Source organism: Larimichthys crocea, chromosome X (assembly GCF_000972845.2).
Source record: "Larimichthys crocea isolate SSNF chromosome X, L_crocea_2.0, whole genome shotgun sequence".
In the NCBI taxonomy this organism is placed as follows: domain Eukaryota; kingdom Metazoa; phylum Chordata; class Actinopteri; family Sciaenidae; genus Larimichthys; species Larimichthys crocea.
In genome coordinates this window covers 4,584,657-4,612,237 of record NC_040020.1, presented here as the reverse complement: position 1 = coordinate 4,612,237, position 27,581 = coordinate 4,584,657, and the positions used below count along the sequence as shown (strand labels likewise).

The following is a 27,581-nucleotide window of genomic DNA, read 5'->3' as shown; positions in this document are numbered from 1 at the left end:
TTTAACAGACAGCTCTTATGGGTGCCTCTACCCCCGAATGTTTATTTGTCAGGTAATTGCTTAACACGGGCACTTGACTGCAATCATCACTTTTTACAGCAATGGTCAATGAAGAGAGTGGTGAAGAAGAGCCATCATGCTTTCAGACCAATCTGTGCTTTTACATTATTGTAGTGGTGGTTTGGGGGGGAAAAGAAAAATGTTTGAGCATATGAATTTACAGTTGGGTTGTTCTTTTTCACTGAGGTTTTCAACAACTCGCCCTTTTTCCAAACTTTAAAGGATCCTCGTAAGAAAAAATATATATAGATATATATAAATCCTGTAAATTTATTTTCCTGTGGTTAAAAATGCAGTAGAGTGGATCCTCATTGTGAATCATTCCAGTCCTTTTTGAATGGAAATTAGAAGTACCTTCTTGGCTTTAGCAGGTGTGGTAAACAGTTGGCTGCCATCTTAATTTTACTGTGTTTACCCTTTACTTGTTGCTAGTACAAAAGTGTTGCAGGTGGAGAAACTTTTTTTTTTTTGTTTTTTTAGTTTTTTTCTTTTTTTCCTTTCTATTTTGAATGTGTTGGACTTAACATACAATAAACTACTGATATCAGCACCACTCATACCGTTTGTCATGTTTGCAGGCTCTATTTTAAAAATGTAAATAAAACCGTGAACATGCGGAAGAAATCAGGCTTGCACTGGGCGAGTTTACAGGCAGATGTGGTGCAGTTTTATTTGTTTTTATTTCACACTTTGCACTTGAAGGGACAACATTTGGTTGTAGCCTCTTTTTTTACTCTTTAAATGTTACGATTAAAAGGCAGTCCATAGATTTTACACATAGAGGTCATTGTTGGTGTTACTTTGTCAAGGTTAAAAGAAAATCCCAGCTTTGTGTTTGGAGCAAGCGCCTCGGTGTCTGCCAAGTGAAGCCAATGCGGAAGTGCCAAAAACTGCAGTTCCTCAAATGTCCACTTGAGGCTGGCTGCAGAACAAGTCAATCTGCATCAGCCTCCATGTTAAAATGTCCAACTTCACAGCAGAAATAAACATGTTTACAGCCTGGTACAAATAACGGGTTTGGTCTCTACAGCTAATTTACCCATTCATGACAACTGTACTGAGTGAATTTTTTAAACTCCCTATATAACTTATATTAAGGCTTAAAGATATGTGTAATTAACAGCGTGGCCGCTTTAATTGACAGGTTGGTGTCATTACAAGTGACTTGTTTGAGCATCCAGGTGTCGTTCAGGTCTCCCAATGATTCACATCTGTGTCCAGAGCCACCACTGTCCATTCTTTACACTGTCAGTGGTTTGGAGACACGATTATAAAACAATAAGTCAGTGTTACAAATGTGTAGAGTTTAAAATATGTGTTCACCTGGCTGAGATGCTAAGAAATGCATTTATGTAAGAGTAAGTGTTGGATGTAATGTCCCCATAAAATACCAAGCAGTAAATGGATCTTCTAATATTGTCTATCCTACATAATGGAAGTACTATGTAGCTGTAGTAAAACTTTAAAAGTTAAGTAAGTAAACACAGATGTGAAAAACAATCTTTGCAAATGCTCTATGAGGAAGAAAATACCCAACAACTTTAAGACTGAAAGACACAAGCTGATGATTAACTGCTTCTTATTCATTTATAACTGGTAAACTTGCATGTTCAAAGGATTTAGCAGCACCTCCTGTATCTCCTCAGTCACCGTCGCTCTCCTCTTCAGATGACATTTCGCTTGATGCCGGATGAAACCTTTCAGCCAGGAGAGGACCTCTTAGATTTCCTGTTGGACTGCTGCCGCTGTGAGGAAACCGGCCCGCTGGGAGGTGTTTATCTCTCTGAAGATCCAAGAACCGCTGAAGAGCTGAGAGGAAGCCAGGTGCATTAAAAGGTGAGTGTGGAAGAAGTCGCCCTCCTGCTTGTGTAAACCTGGCATTAACAGCACCTTGTCCATACACGGCTGGATTAGGTGGGAGAACGTAGTAAGGTATAATAGGTTGGTAGATCACTTTAGGTGGAAGTGGAGGAGGGGGTTTCTGAGGCGTGTTCTGGGATGGTTTAGTGACGGGGATTAGAGGTGGAGGAGTGGGGGTGATATCCGTCAAAGGATCGTCAGTGATGGGAAGAATCTGACATGGAGGGGTTTCATCTCTCATCATAGCAGCAGAGGATCCTGATAAAATACAAATATGGTTCAGCATTAAAATTCAACCATGCGAGAATGTTATATTAAGAAGTTATTGCACGTCATACCTTGTTTTCCATTTTCTAAGGCTGCATGTTGATGTCTAACAGGAAGAGCTCCTTGAAGAAAAGACAGATTATGTTCACCAGACACCAAAAACATTTTTAAATCAATAAATCTAAATGACTTAAGATGATTTCAACATTTTATTTATTCAATGAACTGTTTATAAAATAAAAACAGATACATTTAAAAGAATAGTGGAATAAAATTAATAGACAAAAGGGCATTAAGTTATACAAGATTTAGGAAAACTCCACTAGAATTATTATCACTCCTGGCAATGTGCAGAGAACCTCAACATATCATAACATATGTAACCAAACAATTAAATAAAATTGCAAATTGCACTGAAGAATTTGATATGGACTCTTTCTAGATGTATACAGCCATGTCAGTATGTGCATACACAGATTTTCTATTAACATGACATATTTCACATCTTCTGTATTTGTTTTTGCTTTTTGCTTTTTTTTCTTCTAGTTTGAAGGTGATTTTGGTGTCACATATTTCTGTGAACCAATCAGCGTTCAGCAACATTTGATTCAAAACATGTATACGTTAATCAAATCAATTAAATGTGATCAAACCACACAGCAAATCCTGCTGAGGCAGATAAGCTGAGTTTTAAACGTTTTAATAAATAATCACTATGGATCTTTTACTTAAATGAATTTTGATTGATTGCTTATGTAGTCAGAAATATTTAATGTTATATAGTAATACTTTTTTTCAGATCTGAGACCAGGCTCAAACTGTTGAAGCTGAACTGTTGTATCAAAGGTGCAAGAAACAAATTTCAAGTGTTAAAGAAATCAGAAATAAATATATAAATTTAATATATTTAGTCTAAAGAATACTGTACTCAGCCTGTAATGTATCATACATACAGGACCCTCTATCCTTGGACCTCTGTCCAACATGTTGTTCAGAATAATTCATTTAAGAAATTATGGTTTAGTCTTACCTGTTTTCTCTGTCTGTGCGCACAGGAGAAAAATCAGAGCCACTGTAGTCGTCACTTCCATCGCTGACAGAAAATGTTTCCCGAAGACCCTCTGTGAAGCTTTTTAAAACAAGAGGTGGATCTTTTGTTTTCTTTACATTTATTTGTCTTGTGACTCAGATATTGTACCACACTCTGAATCCCAACTTCAGTTTATGACCAGACTTTTAATTACTTTAATGACTGAGTGTACATGAATCAGCTTGTCTTCATTTTGTAGGTGTGGAGGGTTTGTCTAAGACAGAAATAAGACGTGCTAAAGAGCGCAGTGAGTATGGTGAAAACAGATATCAGAGCAGTCATAAGGCAGATGAGGTCGGGCCTTATAGGTGTTATTGAAGACTCTCGGGTCTTTGAACTTAGAGTACTCCTGTTACCAAAACACTGAAAATAAATACAGTTAAAATAAAATGACAGATATACCTTTGAACCTTTATTGGATAGTAGCAGCTGAAGAGTGAGAGAAGGGTGGTCTCTATAGCTAATTTCCCAATTCATGACAACTGTACTAAGTCTGGATATCTATGTAACTCACCTGTCCAAAGTATATTAAAGTAAAGTTATGCATAATTAAGAGGTGGACGCTTTGATTAACAGATGGGTGCTGTTACAGATGGCTTGACTGAGCACCCAGGCATCATCCGGCCCGCCTCAGGTCCACCGATGATCCTTGATGGTCTTTGCTGATTTTTTACTGTAGATTAGTCGGAAGGCGCCAGAAGGATGACTACCAAGATGATGGCAGCCAGAGATACTACACTCTGAGGCTGTCATACAGTTGATATGCTGTCCATTCTTCATACTGTGCTCTACAATCACGTGGAAATACGAATCGTGCTTTGTTTAAATTTGCCTTTTTTTTTTAATATATGCATAGGGAGTGGGTCCTCTTACCCGGAGTCCACCATGTTTCTACAGTAACCCAGAACAAACAAACTAAACACAAGCTCTAGAGTCTAGACAGATCACTGACAGTATAAAAAATTTGTCAGTGCATGAGTGATGTCACCCATAGTTTACTAAAGAGCCTGTGGCTCTGAGGACAAACGTAGATTTTTATTATAATAATAATACATTTTAATCCATAGGCGCTTTACAAACAAAAAGAACTATAAAAGTATATCAAACTAGAAAATTTCTAAAGAAATTTTGAGTGTGCCTGACTGTGGCCCCGTTGTCCCCATACATTATTACTGACACTGCTCAGTAAATTCAGTATTAATACAACAAGCGTCGTTTTTTTCCTTCCTTCCTTCCTTCCTTCCTTCCTTCCTTCCTTCCTTCCTTCCTTCCTTCCTGTCATCGTTTTTTTCTTCCTTCCTTTCGAAGTTTTTCCTTTCTTCCGTCTTTCCTTTTTTGTTTTTTCCCTCCTTCCCTCCTTCCTTTAGTCGTTTTTTCCTTCCTTCCTTACTTCCTTCCTTCCTTCCCTCCTTCCTTTTGTCGTTTTTTTCCTTCCTTCCTTCTTTTCGTCATTTTTTTCCTTCCTTCCTTCCTTCCTTTTGTCGTTGTTTTCCTTCCTTCCTTCTTTTCGTCATTTTTTTCCTTCCTTCCTTCCCTCCTTCCTTTCGTCGTTTTTTTCCTTCCTTCTTTTCATCGTTATTTTCCTTCCTTCCTTCCTTCCTTCCTTTCTTTCGTCATTTTTTTCCTTCCGTCCTTCCTTCCTTCCTTCCTTCCTGCCTTTCTTCCCTTGTTGTTTTTTTCCTTTCTTTCTTTCTTCCCTCGTTTTTTTCCTTCCTTCTTTTGACGTTTTTTTTCTTTCCTTTCTTTCTTCCCTCGTTTTTAAATAAATAAAGAAGGTAACAGCATCATTACTGTCATTATCTCTACATTCAGTTCAATAAGGCATTTCATTGAAGTCCCGTATTACAGAATGTATGGCAATTTCTGGCAAAGGTTGATACACTTGATCTCAGGACCATCCTGACTGTTCACTCACTCAGTATAAAGCATATTTACTGTATCATTTTTGAGCAATTCAGCCTCAAAGTTCATTATTTTGAATTGAAAAGGGAATTATGTACAATATTTACTCTACTGTAAAATCTGTTTGATCCATAATTTCTGACAAAGGTTGATACACTTTACTTTAACCCTCACTCCAGTCCTGAGATAAAGTTTACAAACCTTTGTCAGAAATTATGGATCAAAGGGATTTCACAGTGGCGTAATAGGTTTGCTCGCTCCATATCATGGACTACATGCATTTGCCATATATTCTGTAATATGGGCGCACTTGATTTAATACACTAGACTATTGTTTTGTTTTATCCGGATCTCGAATTAATGATCTTGTTATCACGGGAAAACGGAGGAAAATTATCTCGATATCACGGAAAAACGGAGGAAAATTATCTTGTTATCACGGGGAAACGGGTGGAATAAAATGTATGTATGTATGTATGGCCTTTTAGGGCTTCCGTAATTTAATACACTAGACTATTGTTTTGTTTTCTCATTATCACGGGAAAAGGGAGGAAAATTATCTCGATATCACAGGAAAACGGAGGAAAATTATCTCGTTATCATGGAAAAACGGGTGGAATAAAATGTATATATGTATGGCCTTTTAGGACTTCCGTAATTTAATACACTAGACTATTGTTTTGTTTTCTCCGGATCTCTAATTAATTATCTCGTTATCACGGGAAAACGGAGGAAAATTATCTCGATATCACAGGAAAACGGAGGATTTTATCTTGTTATCACGGGAAAACGGGTGGAACAAAATGTATATATGTATGGCCTTTTAGGGCTTCCGTAATTTAATACACTAGACTATCATTTTGTTTTATCTGGATCTCGAATTAATTATCTCGTTATCACGGGAAAACGGAGGAAAATTATCTCGATATCACGGGAAAACAGAGGAAAATTATCTCATTATCACAGGAAAACGGGTGGAATAAAATGTATGCATGTATGGCCTTTTAGGGCTTCCGTACTAAAGGACATTTTTATTTAACTTTTCAGAATCAGAATCAGAAGTACTTTATTAATCCCTGTTGGGAAATTGTTTAACTGTTGTTTTACTGCCCAAAACTCCCTGTTGGGAAATTGTTTAACTGTTGTTTTACTGCCCAAAACACATAAAAACAAAGAGATAATAATTAATTTCATTATTATATTTTAAAATATATATACTCAATGATGATGGTTTAATAATTTTATATTGGTGTTTACCTATTTTTTGGGCCCCCTGATCACACACACAGTGTATATTGTCATAGTTATGTCACACAGTATGAATGAATGGGGGTTTCTTGCCCTTTAAATAAATGGACTAACTCGTCTGCTGATCAGCCACGTATCGCCACGTCTGCGCGCATGCGCACACATCAGTGTTCCGGGGTCGTTCAGTGAGTGTACACAGTTAAAAATCTTTTTTTACCTTCTCTGTTCACACAGTTACAGCACGGACCACTTAGAGGGGAGTCCTCTTTCATAAGGAGAGACGGGTTTTTTTTTAAAACACGACACCGAGAGGACTGTCTGTAAAGAAGATGAACGTCATCAGGGGAGTGATCGGCTGGCAGGCAGCCGGGCCGCAGCCGTCCGGAGCGGAGACGGTAAGAGGAGCCAGCCCGGCTAGCTGCCGTTAGCTCCGATTTACACCGCTGTGTGTGACAAACACACACCACACACACGTCGCTAATCAAAACGTGTGTTTATACGCTCGGGGTTATGTGTTTCTCTATAAAAACAGACAGTTTAACGTGTTAACAGACCGGCGGCCTTTCTTAAATTAGACCAACGAGGCTAATTAGCTCGCTAACGTTAGCATATCTGTCAGTCGGCAGTTGGTCTGTCATGACATATGTGCTGTGTGTGTTTGCTGTGTACGTGTAGCTGTGTACGTGTAGCTGCAATGAATGAAAGAAAACAGACAGATATCAGGAGCAACAGCTGTCATCTTACTACAGGACGTTCATTTTCTAATCACCTCCAACAGAACAGAAGCTGCACACATTCAAACACAGGTTAAATGATATAAATGAAGCTTTACCATGAAGAAGAGGCCATCTGCCATCAACCCACATTCATTGATTTTTGTTGACTGTTGGTTATTTATGCAGCCAACAGACTCTTGAGTATACATTTATAGTTGTTTATGTCCAATATTCACTAGTCTTTTAGCTCTGTTTTTGGTCTCAACCGACCTCAGAGTGCAATATCTGCTTCTTTAGCTGTTAAATACTCCACTGTTCACTTCATCGTCGCCTGGTGCTTTGCATAGTGGGTTTATCAGTGTTTTCACTAAACCCCTCCCCCCCAAAAAACAGCTACCTGATAGTGGCGAGAGTGAACCAAAACCAAAACAATGAGCTGAAAGAAGCTAAAATGTTCTGTAGAGATGAGAGAAACTGTAGAGCCGTTGTCGTTGTTGCTGTTAATCCACTGTGATGTACGTATTCGGTTAATGATTGCTGTTATTATTGATTGACTGGGTGTGTTTTTCAATTAAGTGTTTTGTCCAAAAAATGGAAACAAAACAGACAGATATCAGGAGCAACAGCTGTCATCTTACTACAGTACATTCATTTTCAAATAACCTCCAACAGTACAGAAGCTACACATATTCAAACACAGGTTGAAATGATATAAATTAAGCTTTACCATAAAGAAGAGGCCATCTATTGGTTTTTTTTTTTTTATTGCCTATCAACCCACATTCATTGATTTTGTTGACTGTTGGTTATTTATGCAGCCAACAGACTCTTGAGTATACATTTATAGTTGTTTATGTCTAATATTAACTAGTCTTTTAGCTCTGTTTTTGGTCTCAACCGACCTCAGAGGGCAATATCTGCTTCTTTAGCTGTTAAATACTCCACTGTTCACTTCATTGTCACCCGGTGCTTTGCATAGTGGGTTTATCAGTGTTTTCACTAAACCCCTCCCCCAAAAAAATAGCTACCTGATAGTGGTGAGAGTGAACCAAAACCAAAACAATGAGCTGAAAGAAGCTAAAATGTTCTGTAGAGATGAGAGAAACTGTAGAGCCGTCGTCGTCGTTGTTGCTGTTAATCCACTGTGATGTACGTATTCGGTTAATGATTGCTGTTATTATTCTTATTGTTGTTGTTGTTGTTGTTGTTGTTGTTGTTGTTGTTGTTAGTAGTAGTAGTAGTATTGGTATTATTATTATTAGTATTATTATTGGGGAGGCTGTGGCTCGGAGGTAGAGCAGGTCGTCCACTAATCAGAAGATCCCTGGTTCGATCCCTTCCAGGCTGCATGTGTCCTTAGGCAAGATACTGAACCCCAAATTGCTCCCTAGGCTGTGCCATCGGTGTGTTAATGTCTATGAATGGTTAGCTCCTAAAAACTGATGAGCACTTGGCACCTTGCATGGCAGCCAATGCCATCAGTGTATGAATGTGTGTGTGAATGAGATACGTACTGTAAAGTGCTTTGAGTGGTTGGAATATTAGAAGGCGCTATATAAGTACAGTCCATTTACCATTATCCATTGACTTGGTGTGTTTTTCAATTCATTGTTTTGTCCAAAAATGGAAACAAAACAGACAAATATCAGGAACAACAGCTGTCATCTTACTGCAATACATTCATTTTCAAATAACCTCCAACAGAAGTCAGATATATTCAGAGTTTAAAAGATCTGTCTTAGTCAGAGAAGGAGTCAGTGTAAGTTTTGTGATAATGTCCATATCCAAAAATCAGCTGTCACAGATTGAGTCACCTCTCCCTGCACAGAGGGGAGTCTTCATAACGTGATATGGCATTAGGCAGGAATGACTTCCTGTAGCGGTCATTTGCTCTGCTGCTCCATTTGGAGGTCATGTACAGGATGTGAGCTATTGTCCATTATGCTGAGGAAAAATATCTGTGTCTTTTAGCTTTTAATTGCTCTACTGTTCACTATCTTTACCAGCTACTTACTGTTTCTTTCTGTCTGTCACTTGGTCCTAAGTACAGCGGGTTTATCAATGTGTTTTCACTGAAAACGGCGACCTGAGAGCTGTGAGGGTGAAATTAAAATTGTAAAGCCATGGACCAAAAGGAAAATCAAAACAATGAGCTAAAAGAAGCTAAAGGAGAGCTAAGGGAAAAACTGTAGGGTCGTTGTTGTTGCTTTCCACTCATATAAATGTGCAGTTAATGATTGCTGTCATTATCGATTAACTTGCTGTGTTTTCTATTGATTGTTTTGTCCAGAAAATTGTCAGAAAATTCTCAAGGTGATGTCTTCAGATTGCACCCAATGTTGCAATCTTATTTCATTTGCAGTCAGCAGATCTTCACCATATGTTCAGGATATAATTCTAGTATGAAACAAACATTTTATTAAACAGCAGCACATCAGATACTGATTATTGTATGAAGCTCTGTTCTCTTGGACGAGAAATGGACGAGCGTTATAGCCACATAATAAGATCTTTCTCTGGAGACACTCCTGTTTTGACTGTTCAGATATGCAGCTTGTCCCTCCTGCAAAATGCAAAATGCATTCGTCAAGACTCTGACTTTCCCACTGCTGGTATATTGCTGGTATAGAGTAATTTTCTGTGTTGTTCACTCTTGTTCACTGCAGAAGTATGTATATCCTCTAGACCAGTGTTTCACTTCTGTGCATTTTTTGGCCCCTCAAAATTAAAGTAATGTGACATAGCTTACTGGTTGCATAATTTTACTGGTTGTGATGCTGTTAGCCAAAGATGAAAGCATGATTTTTAGAATCCCAAATCAGTTAAATCCAATAATTTAGATCAGATTAGAGGAAAATTAAATATGCATTATGTTGTGAAGATAGCATGTACCCCTCTGAAGTATAAGGCAATATTATATCCATAGATCCGCAACATGTCACCCCCGTCAAGACATACAAACACAAAAATCTTTTCCTGGCTGAATGTGAGGCAGAAATACAGGAGAAATAAATGTTGTTCCCTCTGTTAACAGATCCAGAAGTTGTGTGACCGGGTAGCCTCCTCAACACTATTAGAAGACCGCAGAGATGCTGTACGTGCTCTCAAGTCCCTCTCTAAGGTAACGTATAAACACAAAGTTATTGGAAACAGGTGCAGTACAAATGCATTTCCTATCACTTACCACCTTACTGGGTACACCGAGCTGTAACTGAAGCATTCTAATATAACAGTCATACAATAAAGCCTCACTACATGAAGGTAATAGGTGTTCAGAGATTTCTGATCAAGGCAGACTGATAGCTGAGTGTATGTATGATGTGGTTTGTGGCTCCAGATTTGCGTTAATCAACATTAGTGATGCTTCCAGCACTTTTTTATCCAGCAGCTGTCAACAAAAGAGAAAATAGCAGCGGTATTAAATCCCTGCTCTCCTGTAATAATGTCATGTAAATCAATGGGAAGATTGGTGAAAGTTTCCTCCTCTGTCACACTGTCATATATAAAACTCTCATTTGTCCAACTCTGCTGCCTAAAATAAACTAATCATTGACACAGACGTCAACAAATTCAGTTCAGTTCAGTTCACGGACTGTTTGGTTACTGGCTGCCCTATCAGCCGTGAGTAATGAGTTGATCAGGCATGAATAACGGGTTTAGGAGGCACATTTACATGCAGCGGTGTCAGCGCTGGTCAGAAACACACAGATGGATGTGTAGACTTAGATTTTATTCATTATTGTCATTTTTCTTAGTCTATGCTGATGGAAATTCCTTATTTCTTATATTTTTACAAAGTTCTGTTGACAATGGGTCACCAAGCTTTTGTCGAGTATTTAATAGTACTAATACTTCTAAGATGAAAAAACGTTGTGCGTAGAGAAGTGGAATCCAATTTTTATGCACCACCAACCACGAAACAAAGCAGACAGACAGTCAAGACTGAAAAGTTTCATGTTTGCCAGTGGCAAAGTTCAATTATGTCTTTCAGTGTTCAGTTTCTTCGCTGTAACTTTTATTCTCCTGTTTTATCAATTATAGCTTATTTTTATCTTTTATTTTACTCTATCAAAATTCTATTTTCTGTATATGTATCTTTTTAAATTGCCTGGTATTTCTTTTATTTCTCGTCTTAATGTCTCTTCATGTCTTGCATACAACACTACACTTTGGATTGTTTTGTTTTTTTTAAAGGTCCTTTTTGTCTTTTGTAGAAATATCGCATGGAAGTTGGCACACAGGCGATGGATCACCTGATTAACGTACTGCAAACTGACAGGTATTTTGATGTGGAGTCATGTCCATATACTTTACAATATTACCTGTTGTGTACAAATATCATCAACATGATGAGAAAATACTAGTTTTCCCTATGTTATAAGACTTGGGTGCAGAGACAAAGCATTTTTTTGCAGTGCCTAAGCCAAATGGACAGAAAAAAACCTCTGTCCTCTTGTCCACTGCTCTCTGTGTCGACGTTTCACCATGAGCGGGACTCAGGCAGCTTAAAAGTTCATTGCTCTCTTGCTCATCTTTCCTAAAAAGAGCTTATGTTTGATTCAAGTTCTGTCATGTGTTTTGTTAACACTCTTCTTCTTCCTGCTAACTGATAAGGTCTGACTCTGAAATCCTCGGCTATGCTTTGGACACTCTGTACAACATCATCTGCAACGATGAGGAGGAAGAGCAAGGTACTAAACTCCACCGCCACCAAGTATTAGAAATAATGAAATTCTCCTTAAATTCGTTTGTCATTTGAGGATAATTCCTCCTATTTGTGCGGCTACTGTTAACAGTGTTGACTGACTTAGCCATTGTTTTGTTTGCATGTGTAAATGAGTTCAATTCATGTCAACGGGACATCAATTTGCATTCCCCTCTTCTGTACACTGTTATGACTGCTTTACATGAAGATTCTCGTCTCTCTTCTCTTCCATGTTTTAACCCTACAGATGAATCAGAAGGTAAAACTCTTTGACTGTGCATGATGCCACTCCCCCCTCCTCTAACCACCAGCAGCGCTTACAAACATAGGTTCCTCTTGGGTGGGTTGTGGGGAAAAGCACATATTAATCGACTCCTGCAGTGCACAGTGAACAGCTGATTAAGTCAAGGCTGTGTTGTGGTTGTTGCTGTTGTGGCATGTCTTCACAAGAATCAGTCAGCTGATTCGACACAGAGTGGTTGAAATGAATGCGAGCTTTTGGGTGAGGCTGTAAACTTACTCTTGCTCTCGCAGACGCAGTAACCCCTGTCCTTGTCTCAGGGAAGCATAAGAATATTCCCATTCCTGGTCAGTACTGAAACTAAGATATCCACGCAGTAGTTATACAGTAGTACTGCTAGATAACTAACTTCACTAAAAAACAGATGGCACCGTAAAAGTGACTAGAAGGTGTTTGGGTGGTAACAAGAATGCTTTACTAATAATAATCACATCCTGAACCTCTGTCTGTTATTATGTCATGTCTCATTGCTCCTTTGTTTCCTTCACATTTTAATAGTTTGTTTTTTTTGTTGCACTGTTGTGGTGAAATTTTACTGTGTGATTTTGTTTGTTTTTCAATATCAGTTCAGCCAAATTACCAAAAATCCTCACCTTCCTCTCGTGATAGCTAGTTTTTGTTAGTAACAGGGACACACAGTGACAGATTTTCTTTTTTTCAGCCTATATTAATTGATTTTGTTTATTGTTGACGATTCACGTAGCCAGCAGACTCTTTACGTAAATTTAGAGGTCTTTATGTCCAGTATTCACTCTTTTTATCTCAGTTTTTGGTCTCAACCAACCCTAGAGGGAAATATCTGCTTTTTTAGCTGTTAAATGCTCCACTATTCACTCTCTTCGCCACTAGCCTTTTCTGTCAGTTGATTGATGCTTAGTGCAGTGGATGCATCAGAGTGTTTTCAATGAAAACAGCTGCCTGAATGAGCTTAAAGAAGCTAAAATGTTTTGTAGAGCTGAGGGAAACTGTAGAGTCTGGTGATACTTCTTTAAGGCTTCATCACTACAAACAACCCCTTCCATACAACACACAGTTGATCCATCTATTGTTGATATAAAGATATTGGTTATTTTAAACGCTACAAACAAAATTCACTTTATCTTTGGGGTTAAAGGAAGAAACAAAAATGGGTAAAAGCTATCTGTGTTAGGTACCTTTTTTAAGTTATGAACAGATTAAAAATGCTTGGGTTTTTCTCAGTGCAGTGGTTTTGCTAACAAGCTTGTCACACTAAACCCTCGGTTCACCCCACATAACATAACGTTATATTTATTCCTATGTGTGCACAGTAGAATCTCTTTTACCGTACTCCCACTCAGCTCACCCTGTTCACCCACCCACACAGCTGTCTCCTCATCCTGTGTGTCGCTCTTTATTTTTCCAGAAGGCGAGTTCACAAGTATCACCCTGAGCATGAGCACAGTTCGGTTAATACATTTATATATTCAACAGCATCTAGCAACTATCCAGTAATTACTGCAGTAAAACTCAGGCTGATTGCTTTGAGCAAACCAACTGGACTGACCCTAACTAAACTGACGACTCCTGCTGCGTGTTCATCAGGGATGTTGCTAATTTCAACTTTCAATCTCCTTCGCAGATGAGAACGCCCAGAAGCAGGCGGACGACCTGGGAGCCCAGTTCACCGAAACGTTCATTCAGGACTCCGAACACGTGACTCTGCTTCTCACTCTGCTGGAGGTACTGCACTGTTTCTGCTGAGGAGGTCTGTGTTATTATGTTTGTCTAAAAAAAAAAACTGCCTGATGAATTTATGCATTGATTTTTGTTTTTCAGGAGTTTGACTTCCATGTACGTTGGCCTGGAGTGAAGCTGTTGACTGCTCTCCTGAAGAACCAGGGCGTCCAGGTCCAGGGCATCATTCTGGTCAGCCCCATGGGTGAGTTATTCCTCTCCATGTCTGATCGAAATGTAATGTTCTGTATCAGTTTACTGAGAGCATCTATTCACTCAAAAGTTGACAGTTCACAGTTTGTTCATATTTTTATTATTCTTAAAGAGCAAAATACCCCCTCTGCTTTAAAACACTTTTACTTTATGTGTTCATCTGCAGGTGTTTCCAGATTGATGGACCTATTGGCAGACTCCAGAGAAGTCATTCGCAATGATGTAAGCACTGCTGATTAAGATGCCATGTTGTAGTAAAGCCTCTAAAACTAAGGACACATTCAGGCTGACTTCAGCTCTGTGTGAAAAAATGCAGTTCTGTCATTCCTGTGAATGAGGTCAGTCCAGCAAATGATAGAGTTGTCCTTGGCTGTAAGATCGTCTGCGTTGGTCAGTCACATAAATGCAAGTGCACTTGTGAACGCTGCATTTCTATTGTTGGATTGTCAGATGAAATAATAATTGATTCCAGAGTTGTAAGATCTTGTGTCAGGAGTGCTATAAACAACTGCGCAGTGTTTTCCAAGTCACAGATCTGTTACTCAAACAGGAATTCCTGAATTGTAGTTCCTGTCTCACTGGTCTCTAAAACAACACACTCCCACCAATGAAGCCTCCTGCACTGTTTTAATGCAGAGCTGATCGTAGTTTAAGTGTTTAATATAGCTATTTTTAACTTGAAAGAGAGAGAAACGTGTTTTTTCTCTTCCACCAGGGCTTGTTGCTGCTTCAACAGCTGACAAAAAGCAATGCTGCCATTCAGAAAATAGTTGCGTTTGAAAATGCGTTTGAGCGTCTTCTAGACATCATCACAGAAGAGGGCAGCAGTGATGGAGGTAAAAGGATTTCTCTAATTAAAATAGTAATATTGTTGTTTTTCTGGTGATATAACCTCCTGACGTGTGTCCTTTTCCCTCTGCGCAGGTATCGTGGTGGAGGACTGTTTGCTGCTTCTGCTCAACCTGCTGAAGAACAACAGCTCCAATCAGAACTTCTTCAAAGAGGGCTCCTACATTCAGAGGATGAAGCCCTGGTTTGAGGTCGGTGATGATAACTCTGGCTGGTCTGCGCAGAAGGTCACCAACCTCCACCTCATGCTGCAGGTAACCCAGAACAGTCACGTTTTAATTACAAAGTAAACAAGCCGAACAATGGGATGTTTTGTTGAAATGTTGCACAATGTTCTGTTCCCAGTTGGTGCGGGTGATGGTGTCTCCAGTGAACTCTCCTGGAGCGACAGCCAGCTGTCAGAAGTCCATGTACCAGTGCGGTCTGCTGCAGCAGCTCTGTACCATCCTCATGGCCACCGGTGTGCCTGCTGACATCCTCACTGAGGTAATGATAGCAGTATTTAGAAAGTATAATAATAATAAAGGTTTGACTCCTTGGAGACATGCTGCATTCAAGCTTGTGATCTGGCCACTTTCTTTCAGACCATCAACACTGTATCAGAGGTTATCAGAGGCTCACAGGTCAACCAGGACTACTTTGCATCTGTCAACGCTCCTTCAAACCCACCGAGGTGAGACACAACCAGTGAACCCAGATATTAAAATTCCAACATCCATCTGATAGTGACTCTAACCTTCTGCCTGATCTCTCTTCCCCATCTCAGACCAGCCATCGTGGTGCTGCTCATGTCCATGGTGAATGAGAGGCAACCATTCGTGCTTCGCTGTGCAGTCCTTTACTGTTTCCAGTGTTTCCTCTACAAAAACCAGAAAGGCCAGAGCGAGATTGTGGCTACATTGCTGCCTTCCACCATTGATGGTCAGTCATAGCAAGTTGTGAAATTAGAAATAGGATTATCAGTGGGTTTGCTATATTTTCTAAGAGTGTATAGACATCAATCTAGTAGAATAGAAGTGTTTTAAGCATCATTAAACTAACAGCTTTCTTTATAGCATCTTGTCAGAATACATTAAATGTTTAATTGGACTAAAGATGATCTTACCTCTGTGAAACATTAGTCACTTTTGAAGCTCCTTACTCACACTTGCTTCAAGGAACAGGAGCTCCTCTTGTAGAATATTGACGTCTCTGCACTTTTTCAAGACCATCTGTCGTATTTTTAACCGTTCTACTTTGGATTCAACACATTTAAAACACCGACAAGCTGATATATAATGTGATGCCAGGAAAATCTATATACATTATAGAAGATAACATCACATGTGGGTGTAGGAGGCACATCTGGTTCACAGATGATGGCTAAAAAAATGTGTTTTAATTATGTTTTTTTTGTGTATTTTAGCTGTAAATTCACTCAGTATAATTGACCCAAATCAACACTGTTAGCCTCAATTTGCTTGTGTATGTAATTCACAAAAAGCTAAATGAGGTTTAGACATGCACAATGCACATTACCACACTTTGAGATGGATGCTTTAGCTTTATTTAGAATTATTTATTTACTCTCTCACTCACTTTTCCCCCCCTCCAGCAAATTCCATCTCAGCGGGCCAGCTGCTGTGCGGAGGCCTGTTCTCAGCAGACTCTCTGTCCAACTGGTGTGCCGCTGTGGCCTTGGCTCACGCCCTGCAGGACAACCTCACCCAGAAGGAGCAGCTGCTGAGGGTTCAATTGGCCACCAGCCTGGGAAAGCCTCCTGTGTCCCTGCTGCAGCAGTGCACCAACATCCTCTCCCAGGTAGGACACTAACGGTGGCAATTAGATGCTAGAAATGACGGAGACGCCAACAGGCTTTTAAGTGTCAGGGTAGGAAGAACAAAGGCATTGTTTTGGCAAATAAAGAAAGGTTAATATTAAAGTAAACAACAGTGAATAGAACAATGTCACATTATTGTGGTTTTGCAGGGAGATAAGATCGTCCGGCGGGTGAGTAACACGTGTGTACATGTGTGTACTGTTGTTCATGTGTGTTTTGAGTGTTTGGGTGGCACCTATGCTGGTTATTTTGGCTTGGCATCTATAGTAGGGGTCACGTTGGCCCAAGTGTTGGGGGATCTTGCTTCCCTTTAACCCTTTACTACCACTTCTTCGTCCCTAACGTACAGCTATGACCCAGTTCTTCCTCAGTAGGGTGTCACACTGGTGCACTCCTCCTCCCCACACTAGAGGAGTGTGGAGGAGTACACAAGTGTACACCTGAGAGAGGTTCAGAGAAAAGATCTCAGATGATGTCATCCTAACTTTGACTTTGGACTGTTTGTTGTGTTGCAAGCCGTTATTTGTCTGTTCAGGAAGTGTGCACTGCAACAGCTTTTGGGCCTTTTCCTGTCGTAGTCAGAGATCTCTACTCTTGTTTGTCTCTTTCTCTTATTTACACGCCCTGCTTACAAATGCACAGTGCAGAAGCCAGAAGATCTTATAGTTTATATTTATGAGGAATGTTCAACTTTCACTGTGGAGTTAGTTTTGAGGTTGAATAATTCAGCCATACTGGATAGAGTTACTCTCTCTCTTCCTCCTGAGACTTCCAGTTCTTCTGTTTTTTCTCCATCGTAGAGTCTAGTATACTAAATGTTTGTAAAATGCATATCACTTAAACTCTTTTCTTTTGGGTAGCTGGCAAGTTTGGATCAGGGAAACTGGGCACCTGTCCTGGGCCTCCACGTTACTTCACCAATTTAATCCAGAAGACATAACACCGACGTAACACAGTAACACTCTTGAGGGCATAAAATATCATATGATATAAGTCCTGGTGGGGAAGGAGTCTGAGTAAGAGCAGGAGGTTGCTGGGTGAACTAGATAGTTAAGCTCCCCTCTACACAAAGCACCATCTTCCAGGATCAGGGTAGGGTTTTGGGATTGGGGATGAGTTGTGTGATCAGATCTGCAGCTATATGTTTAACACTCGAGTGCTTAAAAGAACAGATATGTCAGCTGATGAACATCTCACGGTGAGTTGACGGTGGAAAGAGGAAGCAGCAGGACAGACCTTGTGAACTGAAATGTGCAGTGAGGCTAAACTGTGAATATCTGCTTGAGACGCATGTTTGTCTTCAACTACCACCAGCCACGTCTGTTGAAGTACGGGGAGGCAGTCTTCCTTCTTTGGTGAGGTGAGGGAATTTGAAGTGTAAGATGGATTAGGTGAAGTAGTGTGGCATCAGGAGAAGTGCAGGTTCATACTGACCCAGCCAGCTCTCACCTATAATCCTTAACTTGATCTAACGATCAGAATGCAAGCAATGGAAATTCAATGTGTGTGGAGTGTTTGGGGTGAGGATCTTGATTATTCAGCTTCTTTATGTTGAAACATAACAGACAGTGGATGGAGTCTTTAATTGAAGCTGTTCTGCTGACGTTTAACCACAATCACACACTCACAAACACGGTGTACATTTTTTTTGCCGAGGCAATATGTGGTCAATTAATACTTGTGGTCATTTTCCTGTCTTTTGTTTTCCTCTTCATTTTTGCATTTCGTCACATTTGGAGACTAAATCTGAAAAGGTGATTTCGTAAGTTTTTGTAGTCTGGAATGCTGATAAGATTTTACCCACACCTTCATCGCTCAGACCTCCATACTTACTTAATTTTGCCATTGTTTATTTCACCAGAGGAAAGACGTCTGCTCTTCTTAAAGCATGAATGTGCATTTAGTGTTAATGCACCAACTTATTATCAGCCTCAAGCTACAGTGTCAGAATTGTTTGCACTGGTTTAATCTGGGTTTTCATCATCCTACGTTCCATGAAAATCATCCTTTCCTTTCCACAGCTGATTGAGATGAATAATTTTAAACTGCACAGTTACGTATGTGTCCACTGGAAGCAGACTTTTGTTAAGAGGGAAGAAACTCCAGGTTGAGATCTTGAACCTCTTACCTGCTTCTCAGAGCTGTTTTCATGGAAATGCATGATCATTTTTTAGATCATCTTTTTATTATTACGGTTCATTTTTTATCCTTTAAAAAGAACATTTAGCGGGTTTTGCTTTGCATGAGCTGATAGTTGGGAAATTTCTTTAGTCATTGATCACTTGCAGAATGCAAATACAAACCACAATATATTTAAAAATTGTGAACTTGTGGACGGCTGGAGGTAAAGATGAGGGTTTTAAGGACGATCATTAATTAATACAGCTTGCTCTGGTCAACATAACTTTGTTTGAATACACTGAATGTATTAATTTTGACTGTGAATGTGATAACCGTATTAACTACTAATGTTTGATGTGATTGGAAATAAGTGCTGATGGATTTACTTTTTCATATTTTTATTGATTGGGAAATTAAATGTTTTGTTCCTGACATGTCAGGGCGGGAATAAAATTGTCGTGTGCCAACAAAATGAATGCTTCTTTTAACACAAACTCATATTCAAGCACTTTTGTTGCCATTCTATCAATAATTTTGTTGGATTTCTTGATCGTCTTGTGTCAAACTCTGCAAATGCAAATTATAACTTGCTCTTTAAATTAATGACAAGAACTGTTGCTTAACTTATGTCCTAATCTGAAAAAATATAAGATCAGGATTCAAATTTTTATTAATTGTGACATCAGTGGCCATTGGTTGTGCCTTGATGTACATAACCCGACACCTGATTCTCCATTGTCCAAACTCAAAATGTTTTAATATCGCTAGAATATTAAATATTTGGTCTATATTGAGCTCTCGTCAGTGGTTTTTAGTGTCATCTTAGAGGTGTGTGGTGACATTTCTTTTTTGTCTCTTGTGCTCTACAGGGCAGTAAAGTGCAGACCAGAGTGGGCCTCCTCATGCTGCTGTGCACATGGATCAACAACTGTCCGATAGCCGTCACACACTTTCTACACAATCAGGAAAACGTTCCCTTCGTATCCTTGAAGCAGTTTGTAACCTATAAACCAGTTTTGTTACAATTCATGTTAGTTTTGTTGAACTGCTACCTTACCTCTTGCAGATGGATCTTGTATTTGAAGTAGGTGTAAAATAGCATTGTCAAAACAGATATATTTCTTTGATACAATCTTAATTATGCGTTCAATAGTATCTAGAGTGTCAAAATTATAGAAGAAAAATAGATAGAACAGCAAAATACAATGAGAACGACACCATCTGCAGTCGATTATCTGGTGAATAATCTCCACCTCGCTCTCCTCCTCCTGTTCGATCTACTGACAGTCACACAGCTCTGCTGCAGAGACGCAGAGAGAGAGATGAAGACTCAAACATTGTGTTTATTTTACAAGCGCAGAGAAGGTAAAGCGTCAGTAATCAGTGAACACACCTGATTAGTGCTGATCGTTTTAATGCTACGTCATTAACAACAAGCCTCCTCCACACGCGGCTCATCTGCTGCTGTGATTTGGGGATGACTTTCTAGAACATACAGCTGTCCTTGTGTTGTTCAGTGAAAGAGAAACTGAAAGCAGCAGGGCGGGACAGGCTGGTGTGCGGAAAAGAGAGCAAAACAAAGACTTTCTTTCTTCCTGCTGTGTATCGAAATATGTGACGTTGTCACTCAAAACTTCTTTCGATTTGAAGTTTGAAATTCCTGTAAAAATGTGCCAACAAAAGGGGAAACTCATACCCCACTTCCTGGTTTAAAAAGTGTCTGAACCTGAGCCGGTGTGGAATGAAATCCTTGACTCGACACCTCCTGCAGCTGACAGCACAGATCTCAGAGAACTTGGGAGAGGACGAGAGGCTGGTGCAGGGTCTGTGCGCGCTACTTCTCGGCATCTGCATCTATTACAACGACAACTCGCTGGAAAACTACACCAAGTAAGCATCCACACAGCTTGAAAATAACTGAAATAATAACTAATTATAGGACAAATTAAGTGCTGTTGTCTTCAAACACACATCATCTCTGTGCCCCCTCAGAGAGAAGCTAAAGCAGCTCATCGAGAAGCGCATCGGAAAGGAAAACTTCGTAGAGAAACTGGGCTTCATCACCAAACATGAGCTGTACTCGAGGGCGGCTCAGAAGCCGCAGCCGGTCTTCCCATCCCCGGAGCAGATGCTGTTTGACCATGAGTTCACTAAGCTGGTCAAAGAACTGGAGGGTGAGTTTGAAGCCGCTCCACTGATGATTAATTCATGACTAGCAGCTGTTTCATAAGGTTCTCACAACTTTTCTTTCTCATTATTGTTGCAGGTATGATCACCAAAGCGGTTCACAAGTCCAGTGAGGAGGAGAAGAAGGAAGAGGAGGTGAAGAAGACATTAGAGCAGCATGACAACATTGTGACTCAGTATAAAGAGCTGATCAGAGAACAGGTAAATAACGCAGCTGTGTGTGTGTTTGATGTTATTTATATTGTATATTTCTCTCATATTGACTAATTTATTGTGACCGTGCGATCCTCAGGATGCTCAAATCCAGCAGCTGAAAGAGCAAGTATCATCCATGTCATCTCAGAACGAACAAATGCAGACTACACTCACCCAGCAGCTGTCCCAGATCCAGCAGCACAAAGACCAGTACAACATCCTCAAGCTTAAATTAGGTGGGTTCACCTCACGTAACCTCACCTCAATAACTGGTAACAGGTGTTTTGTGTCCAATATTCAAATTTGAATCCTGTCCTAAAGGTATCAAGTTAGAGGGAAACTTCTTTATTTATCAGCTTGGACCTTATTTCCCTGTGTTTTGTGTCTCATGAGAACAGCATTTTTTAATCCTGTCCTGCAGCCACAAAACTGGCTGCAATATAATCTTTATCAGCAATTAGACACGTCAAACTACATCCGCTAAAATAATTTCAGGCTTAGATTGTTCTGTCTTGTTTTTATTTGTCTGGTATGTTGCAGATTTGGTGTTTTCTAGCTCTGAACATGTTAAAACGCCAAGCGACCGACCAGCAACTCCCGAGTTCTGCAAGCTACAATTACTGTTTTTGTCAATTGGTAAATCGATTTACCAAACATCCGAGTAAGGTCAGACACTGATACTAACAGTCTGAGCCTGTCCGTGGCAAAAACAACTTTTAGTGGGCATAATTTGTCAGCGCACAATCACTAAGAAAGGGTTACATCGCAGGAGGTATCGGTCAGTACTGGGCGAGTTAAAAAAATCTGTTGTCCACATTATGTCATTTAGACACAGAAACTGGGAAAACAAGCAGGGCCTTTGGATTATATTTCTGTGCCCTGGTTCTTGTGTTCATATTTCTGTCCACCATCTCCGATGACGGTGATGTTTTATTACTTTGAGATAAACGGACGACCGTGATAAGCAGTGACATCGCAAGATACGGCTTTACGACAGCGTGCACAGGGCAACCACATGCATGATAAGAGAGGTTTTAAAGGAGTGCTTCAACATTTTTGGATCTACACTTTCACAAACAAAATATAAATGACAATTTGTAATTTCAGGCATGTTATGGGGAAATGTCTTGGCAAAAAAACAGGAAGGTGAAGCCATTTCCCGGAGTCATGCTTGCATGTGCTGAAACCTCCCTCCCCGATCATATCTGGCTCATCATGTGCCTTCCCTGATTAAAAACAAGTTTTTGTTTTATCTGTTTAAACAAAAGATTAATAAATATACAAAACCTTTTTAGAGTTGCTTGTAAGTGTCACGCTAACTGTTTCCCCCTGCTTCTAGTCCCAACTCTAGCGCCGTACTTAAAGCACAGACCTCAATCGTTCTATTTTACTCTTGTGCGTTTCCCAAAATATGAACCTATTCCCTCAAACAAGCCCACAGTATGTTAAATTAAATCATTCAGAAGTCATAAATTAAACTGAATACACCAGAACCTTCCATCAGACGACAATAAACACAATATTTTAAGGAGTGGCGACATTCAGATGTTGAAACACAGTCTGACTTGTCACTTCCCTCTGAAAAAGTAGAGAACATAATGTTAAACTCGACCTGTCCGACAGCTCGTGTGGTTTCCTTGTTTCTCTGCAGTAATGCTGAGCGTAGCAGAGCTTATGACATCTTATCTAAAGAATTTAGATTGCGACTGAAGCGTTATCGTATGCGCATATATTGATGGATAAAAACAGAGCCTCACAAACAGGCTGAACGAATCTAAACTGTTGATTTAATACGATTATTTTCTACATTAGTCTCTCTTTGCTGATATGTTTATGTCCCAAATCTTAAAATCATGTGTACATGTGTGTAACAGCAACATTTACATCATATTTTCCTGTTGGATTTAGCATTTTAATGAAAGTTTGTGATCTTAACTTCAGGTAAGGAGAACCAGAGTAACAGCCAGGGAGACGGCTCACAGATCAACGGGCTGCAGACGGAGGAGCTCACGCAGCTCCGAGAGGAGGTGGAGGAGCTCCGCAAGCAGCACAGCCTCCTCCAGACGCAGCTCAGCGAGAAAGACACGCTCATCAACACCCTGGTTAGTAAACGTCTTTCAAAGTTGAGCTGTTGTCAGGGTGCGCAGACTTTATCACCACAATCTGTGTGTGTGTTTGTTTGTGTAAGCTTTAAGCGGAGGCTCCAGACAGAGCTCGGTGATCGCTGTTTAATCACCAGAACATGAACCGCCCAAGTCATCACAGTTAACATCACAAACTGGTCAGATCCACTCAAAACATTTAAACAGCAGGTAGACTTTGAGTTAATGACACCTTTACTACCATGGTAACAGCCAGACAACATTACAGTAACGAACGATAACTGCTGTGCAGTGTTCAGCTGATTCAGAGTGACTCAAAACAACAAACAAATTCTCACAACAGAACTTTTATCCCTGAAGGATAAAAGTTTGTGTGGAAGTAAAGTCAGAGAGAGAAAATGAATTAATTACTGTGAATTCGGCTCCTTCAGTGTGATGATTTGCTGACTTTCTTTGTTTTCTATCACTATGAAGTGTGGATCTTTTTGTTTTGACACATTTAAAGACCTTCAGCTCTGCGATAATTCAAGAAAATGATCAGCAGATTAACCAGTGACGAAATAATCGTTAATTACAGCCCTATTCTGAATATAATCTCACATTCAGAGCTGTGCAGTGTGTAAAGTTCTGCTTTCATCCCGTCACTGTGACGCTGATGTTTTATGTTTTAACTGTATGTGACTGTAGAGGTCGGAGACGATGCAGGCGGTCGAAGGTTCAGCAGAAGGATCAGACAACACAGAACTGCTCAAGGTGAGACTCCTCATGATACAGATACACTTTATCCAGTTTGATTGAACTCTATGACACGTGTGGAGGAAATCTCCAGTTAGAGACGAAACAAATGAGGAAAGTTACTCCAATATTGTCTTTGATTTATTCAACAGAGTAAAAATAAAAAGAACCCCACATAGGGAACGGGTCTGTTTATATATGGACTTACTTATCAGACGTTTCCTACCCGGTTAGGAAAATGCTTGTCAGGTCTCAGATTATTCTCCTCTTCACATAATCCATATTGTCAGCTCCATCCCAGAATTCCTTCTCGTCTCTGTTCTGTGAGTCTGGCTGGAAAAAGCTGGCCACACCGGTGTAATAGTGTTCGGACATCCGTTAATACCGCTCTTGCTCTGGCGACACTTGCCATGTAATTCGGGTAGATGGCTAACAGAAGTAGGGCTTAATCTCGGGTTCTTTTTAAAATCGCCGTACAGTCTGTCATAGTGCAATTTTAGAATAATAGCACAAGGTTTGTCTCCTGGCCTCCTGAGGCGAGATTGATACATTTATATGTCTCTGTCCATACAAAGTGTCTTTTAGAAGTTTAGAAACTGTCGCTGATTACCTCGAGCCCGGTTGTTCTGGGACTCCCACGGTCCGAATATTCCCTCGCCTCATCTCTCAAGAACGAGATGGACATTATTCTGCACTTTTCTTATTGTCAAAAACTCAGAAACCAACAAAATTTGTCTCTCTGTCAACTGCTTTGGCTGTTTTGGAGTCTGTGACTAACTTAAATATACCAGATTTAACTTTTAAATATAAACATTTTACAGATTTCATGTATTTCTATATTAAATGTGTTTGTTGCAGGAGCTGGAGGCTCTGAGGAATCAGATCCAGTCCCAGTCGGCAGAAATCAACCAGATGAAGGCCGAGAGACAAGAACTGCTCAGACGAGCTGAAGCAGGAGTAAATACATCATTTTTTTTACCGAATATGTCACATTATTCTTAACAGATGATGAATTAATGAACCTTTCGCTGGTTTCCTTCAGTCCTCGGATGCTGTCTCTGGCAGTGACGGCTCATTAGACGCCGCCAAGATGGCAGAACTAGACAGCAGACTGGCAGCACAGACGGCCGAGACAGAGAGACTCAAGGTGTGTGAGCACTTCACCCTGATATTTATACAGCAGATGACCTCTTTGAAAGTTTTTATTACTCATCATTTGTATTTATAAATCATCACATTCAACATCTACACCCTCCACCTGTCCTCCTCCTCCTCTTCGTTGGTTCAGGAGGAAGCAAAGAGCTCGTCGGAGACCCGGGCGGACCTGGAGCAGCAGCTGGCTTCAGCCACCAGCACGGTGGCCATCCTGCAGACGGAGAAATCAAAGCTGCAGACGGAGGTGCAAGAGTCCAAGAAGGAACAGGACGACCTGCTGATGCTGCTGGCAGACCAGGACCAGAAGATCCACAGCCTGAAGCAGAGACTCAAAGACCTCGGAGAGACGGTATACAAACAATCAGTGTTATGTTCTTTAAGTTTAGAGTTACTTACTGCTGTGACCCCCTCACTGGTCCTCAAACATTTTCTCATCATCTTCCCCATCCCAACAGCAAAAGTTTATTTTCCCTACATGAATTATATTCCTTCATTCATCGACATCCTCCCTGCAGAGGCTCTATGCACTTTTCATTGCAGTTTAGGGTTTAATTTACTAAAGTTGGGAACACATGATGATCTTTGTGCCGACTGTTGCACAACCAGTGCTGGACCGAGTCTCATCCAGATGATCCCGACAGTCAGAAAATAAACCGTACCATGTCACTGACAATCTGTTTTTCCATATAAACGTCTGAAAACAAGAAGCGTATGTAGGAGAATCATTTAAGTTTTATTATCGAGCCACAGCTCACCTCACTTTGATGATGTTCGGTCACCTCCAGCTGCTCTCGTCTCTCATCAAACTTTTGCGAGGTGTAAATTAGCCCGGCCGGCTGTTTTTGATAGATTTTTTTTTTTTCTGCTTTGGCACCGGGATCAGCGTCATTACACGATTACCTAAAGCTTCAAACATGCACGTCTCTGCAAACCATCATAGACAAAAACATCTGTGTATGATGGCGTTAATATAATGGGTTTGTAGTCCTCAGAGCTCCCAGTACAACCAGTTAACTGTGGTGTTTTTTAAATTTTATTAGAGCAGCAGCCTCACAGACTTTATGTCCCGACCACTCAGCTGTGTCTCGTGTGTTTTGCTCTAGTTAGACTGTGACTCTTTGCTCGCAGGTGGACGATGAAGACGACCTCGATGCCAGGGACCAAACGGACGACGACGAGGAGGACGATGAAGACGAGGACTAGAAAAAAACACTGAAAGGAGAAAAAGAAAAGGAGAGCGACGGGAAAAGACTTTACCTGAGAAACTGAGGCATAGGACTTAATATTATTGAAGCAGTTTCTCTCTCCAGCTGCCATGCTATCTTCACCTTTCTTCACCCTCTGTGTCACATCATCATGTACATGTTAGTTGTTTTGTTTTCTCTTTCTTGTGGTTCTTCAGTTTTCAGTGACAGCTAAAAAAAAAAAGATTTGAACATGTCAGTGCATTCATCTCTGCCACTTCCACCATCAGTTCGCGATGGATTTCTACCAGTCTTGTGTTTATCGTAACGTATCGTCACGTAGTGTTAGCTTACTTTTGACACACGAGTCATCTGGAAAATCTAGAGAAGAGGAGGATTGAAAATGTAGCAAACTGTAACCAGATTTTCTCATTTTATCATAAACATGCTGTTGAGCTCGTCAGGCTTTTTTTCTTCTTCTTCTTCTTCTTTGCCCATAACACGAGATCCACCTACAGCATAAGCATCACCTCCGACGTGTCACTGTGCTGCGCCCCTTGAATTTATCTCCACACCCTCCCCACCACGCACCGATCAGTTGGAGTTCAGCGTGTTACAGTATTTCAACGCTCCGTTGTTGTTGTTGTTGTTTCCATTTCACTCTGACGACACGGCCTAACCCGCTCTACGATATGCTGCAAAACACTGACAGAAAAGATGTAAAGACAAAAAAGATATTTTTGCAACTTTTTGTCCAGTTCTGGCATCCAGCTTCTGTATGATATTGTGTAACTTATCGATTTATGAGCCACATTGAAAATGAATAAAAGAATCTATCAGTCTGTATGCCTGTACGGAGGGATAATTGTAGATAAATTAAATTTTACTAAATCCACAATCTGACTTTTGTATTTGTCTTTTCGGGGTGATTTATTTACAGATATATTTTTTTTCATTTACAGCATCTTTTGGGAGAGATCACACAGTTTAAAAAGGCGGTTTGATATAAATAAGATATCATTAAATGTGGGCAAAACAAAGATTATGTTTAGAAATAAACATTCTTGTTCAAGTGAGGATTTATGATGTTTAGATTGAAAGAGTTTATGAAGTCAAATTCATAACTTGTGTGCGAGCAAAGCTGACGAGGAGCGTTGCAATCCTGAGAAAATTTTTG

General features: G+C 40.1%; 1 protein-coding gene across 5 annotated transcripts; it reads left to right on the top strand.

Moving 5' to 3' along the window:
• The first annotated feature begins 6,560 nt into the window (after positions 1 to 6,560).
• On the top strand, positions 6,561 to 27,285 carry uso1 (USO1 vesicle transport factor). 5 transcript variants are annotated; one of them, XM_027283163.1, is made up of 27 exons: positions 6,561 to 6,822; positions 10,178 to 10,264; positions 11,358 to 11,422; positions 11,758 to 11,834; positions 12,096 to 12,107; positions 12,383 to 12,436; positions 13,750 to 13,850; positions 13,947 to 14,049; positions 14,224 to 14,279; positions 14,773 to 14,893; positions 14,982 to 15,160; positions 15,252 to 15,392; positions 15,491 to 15,579; positions 15,673 to 15,827; positions 16,501 to 16,706; positions 16,875 to 16,895; positions 19,716 to 19,826; positions 20,618 to 20,736; positions 20,839 to 21,020; positions 21,113 to 21,234; positions 21,326 to 21,464; positions 23,170 to 23,330; positions 24,018 to 24,083; positions 24,924 to 25,022; positions 25,108 to 25,212; positions 25,354 to 25,569; positions 26,349 to 27,285. In XM_027283163.1, the coding sequence occupies exons 1-27, from the start codon at positions 6,757 to 6,759 to the stop codon at positions 26,421 to 26,423; spliced, it is 2,928 nt and encodes a 975-aa protein (XP_027138964.1). In that variant the 5' UTR covers positions 6,561 to 6,756; the 3' UTR covers positions 26,424 to 27,285. The 5 variants fall into 5 exon arrangements, with proteins under 5 accessions (XP_027138964.1, XP_027138966.1, XP_027138965.1 ...); XM_027283165.1 differs by lacking the exon at positions 12,383 to 12,436; XM_027283164.1 differs by lacking the exon at positions 16,875 to 16,895.
• The last annotated feature ends 296 nt before the right edge of the window (positions 27,286 to 27,581 follow it).

Coding starts and splice junctions, on each gene's coding strand:
- uso1 (XM_027283163.1), top strand. CDS start 6,757: ATGAACGTCATCAGGGGAGTGATCGGCTGGCAGGCAGCCGGGCCGCAG. Junction 20,737..20,838: donor TCGCTGGAAAACTACACCAA/GTAAGCATCCAC, acceptor GTGCCCCCTCAG/AGAGAAGCTAAAGCAGCTCA. Junction 21,465..23,169: donor CATCCTCAAGCTTAAATTAG/GTGGGTTCACCT, acceptor TCTTAACTTCAG/GTAAGGAGAACCAGAGTAAC.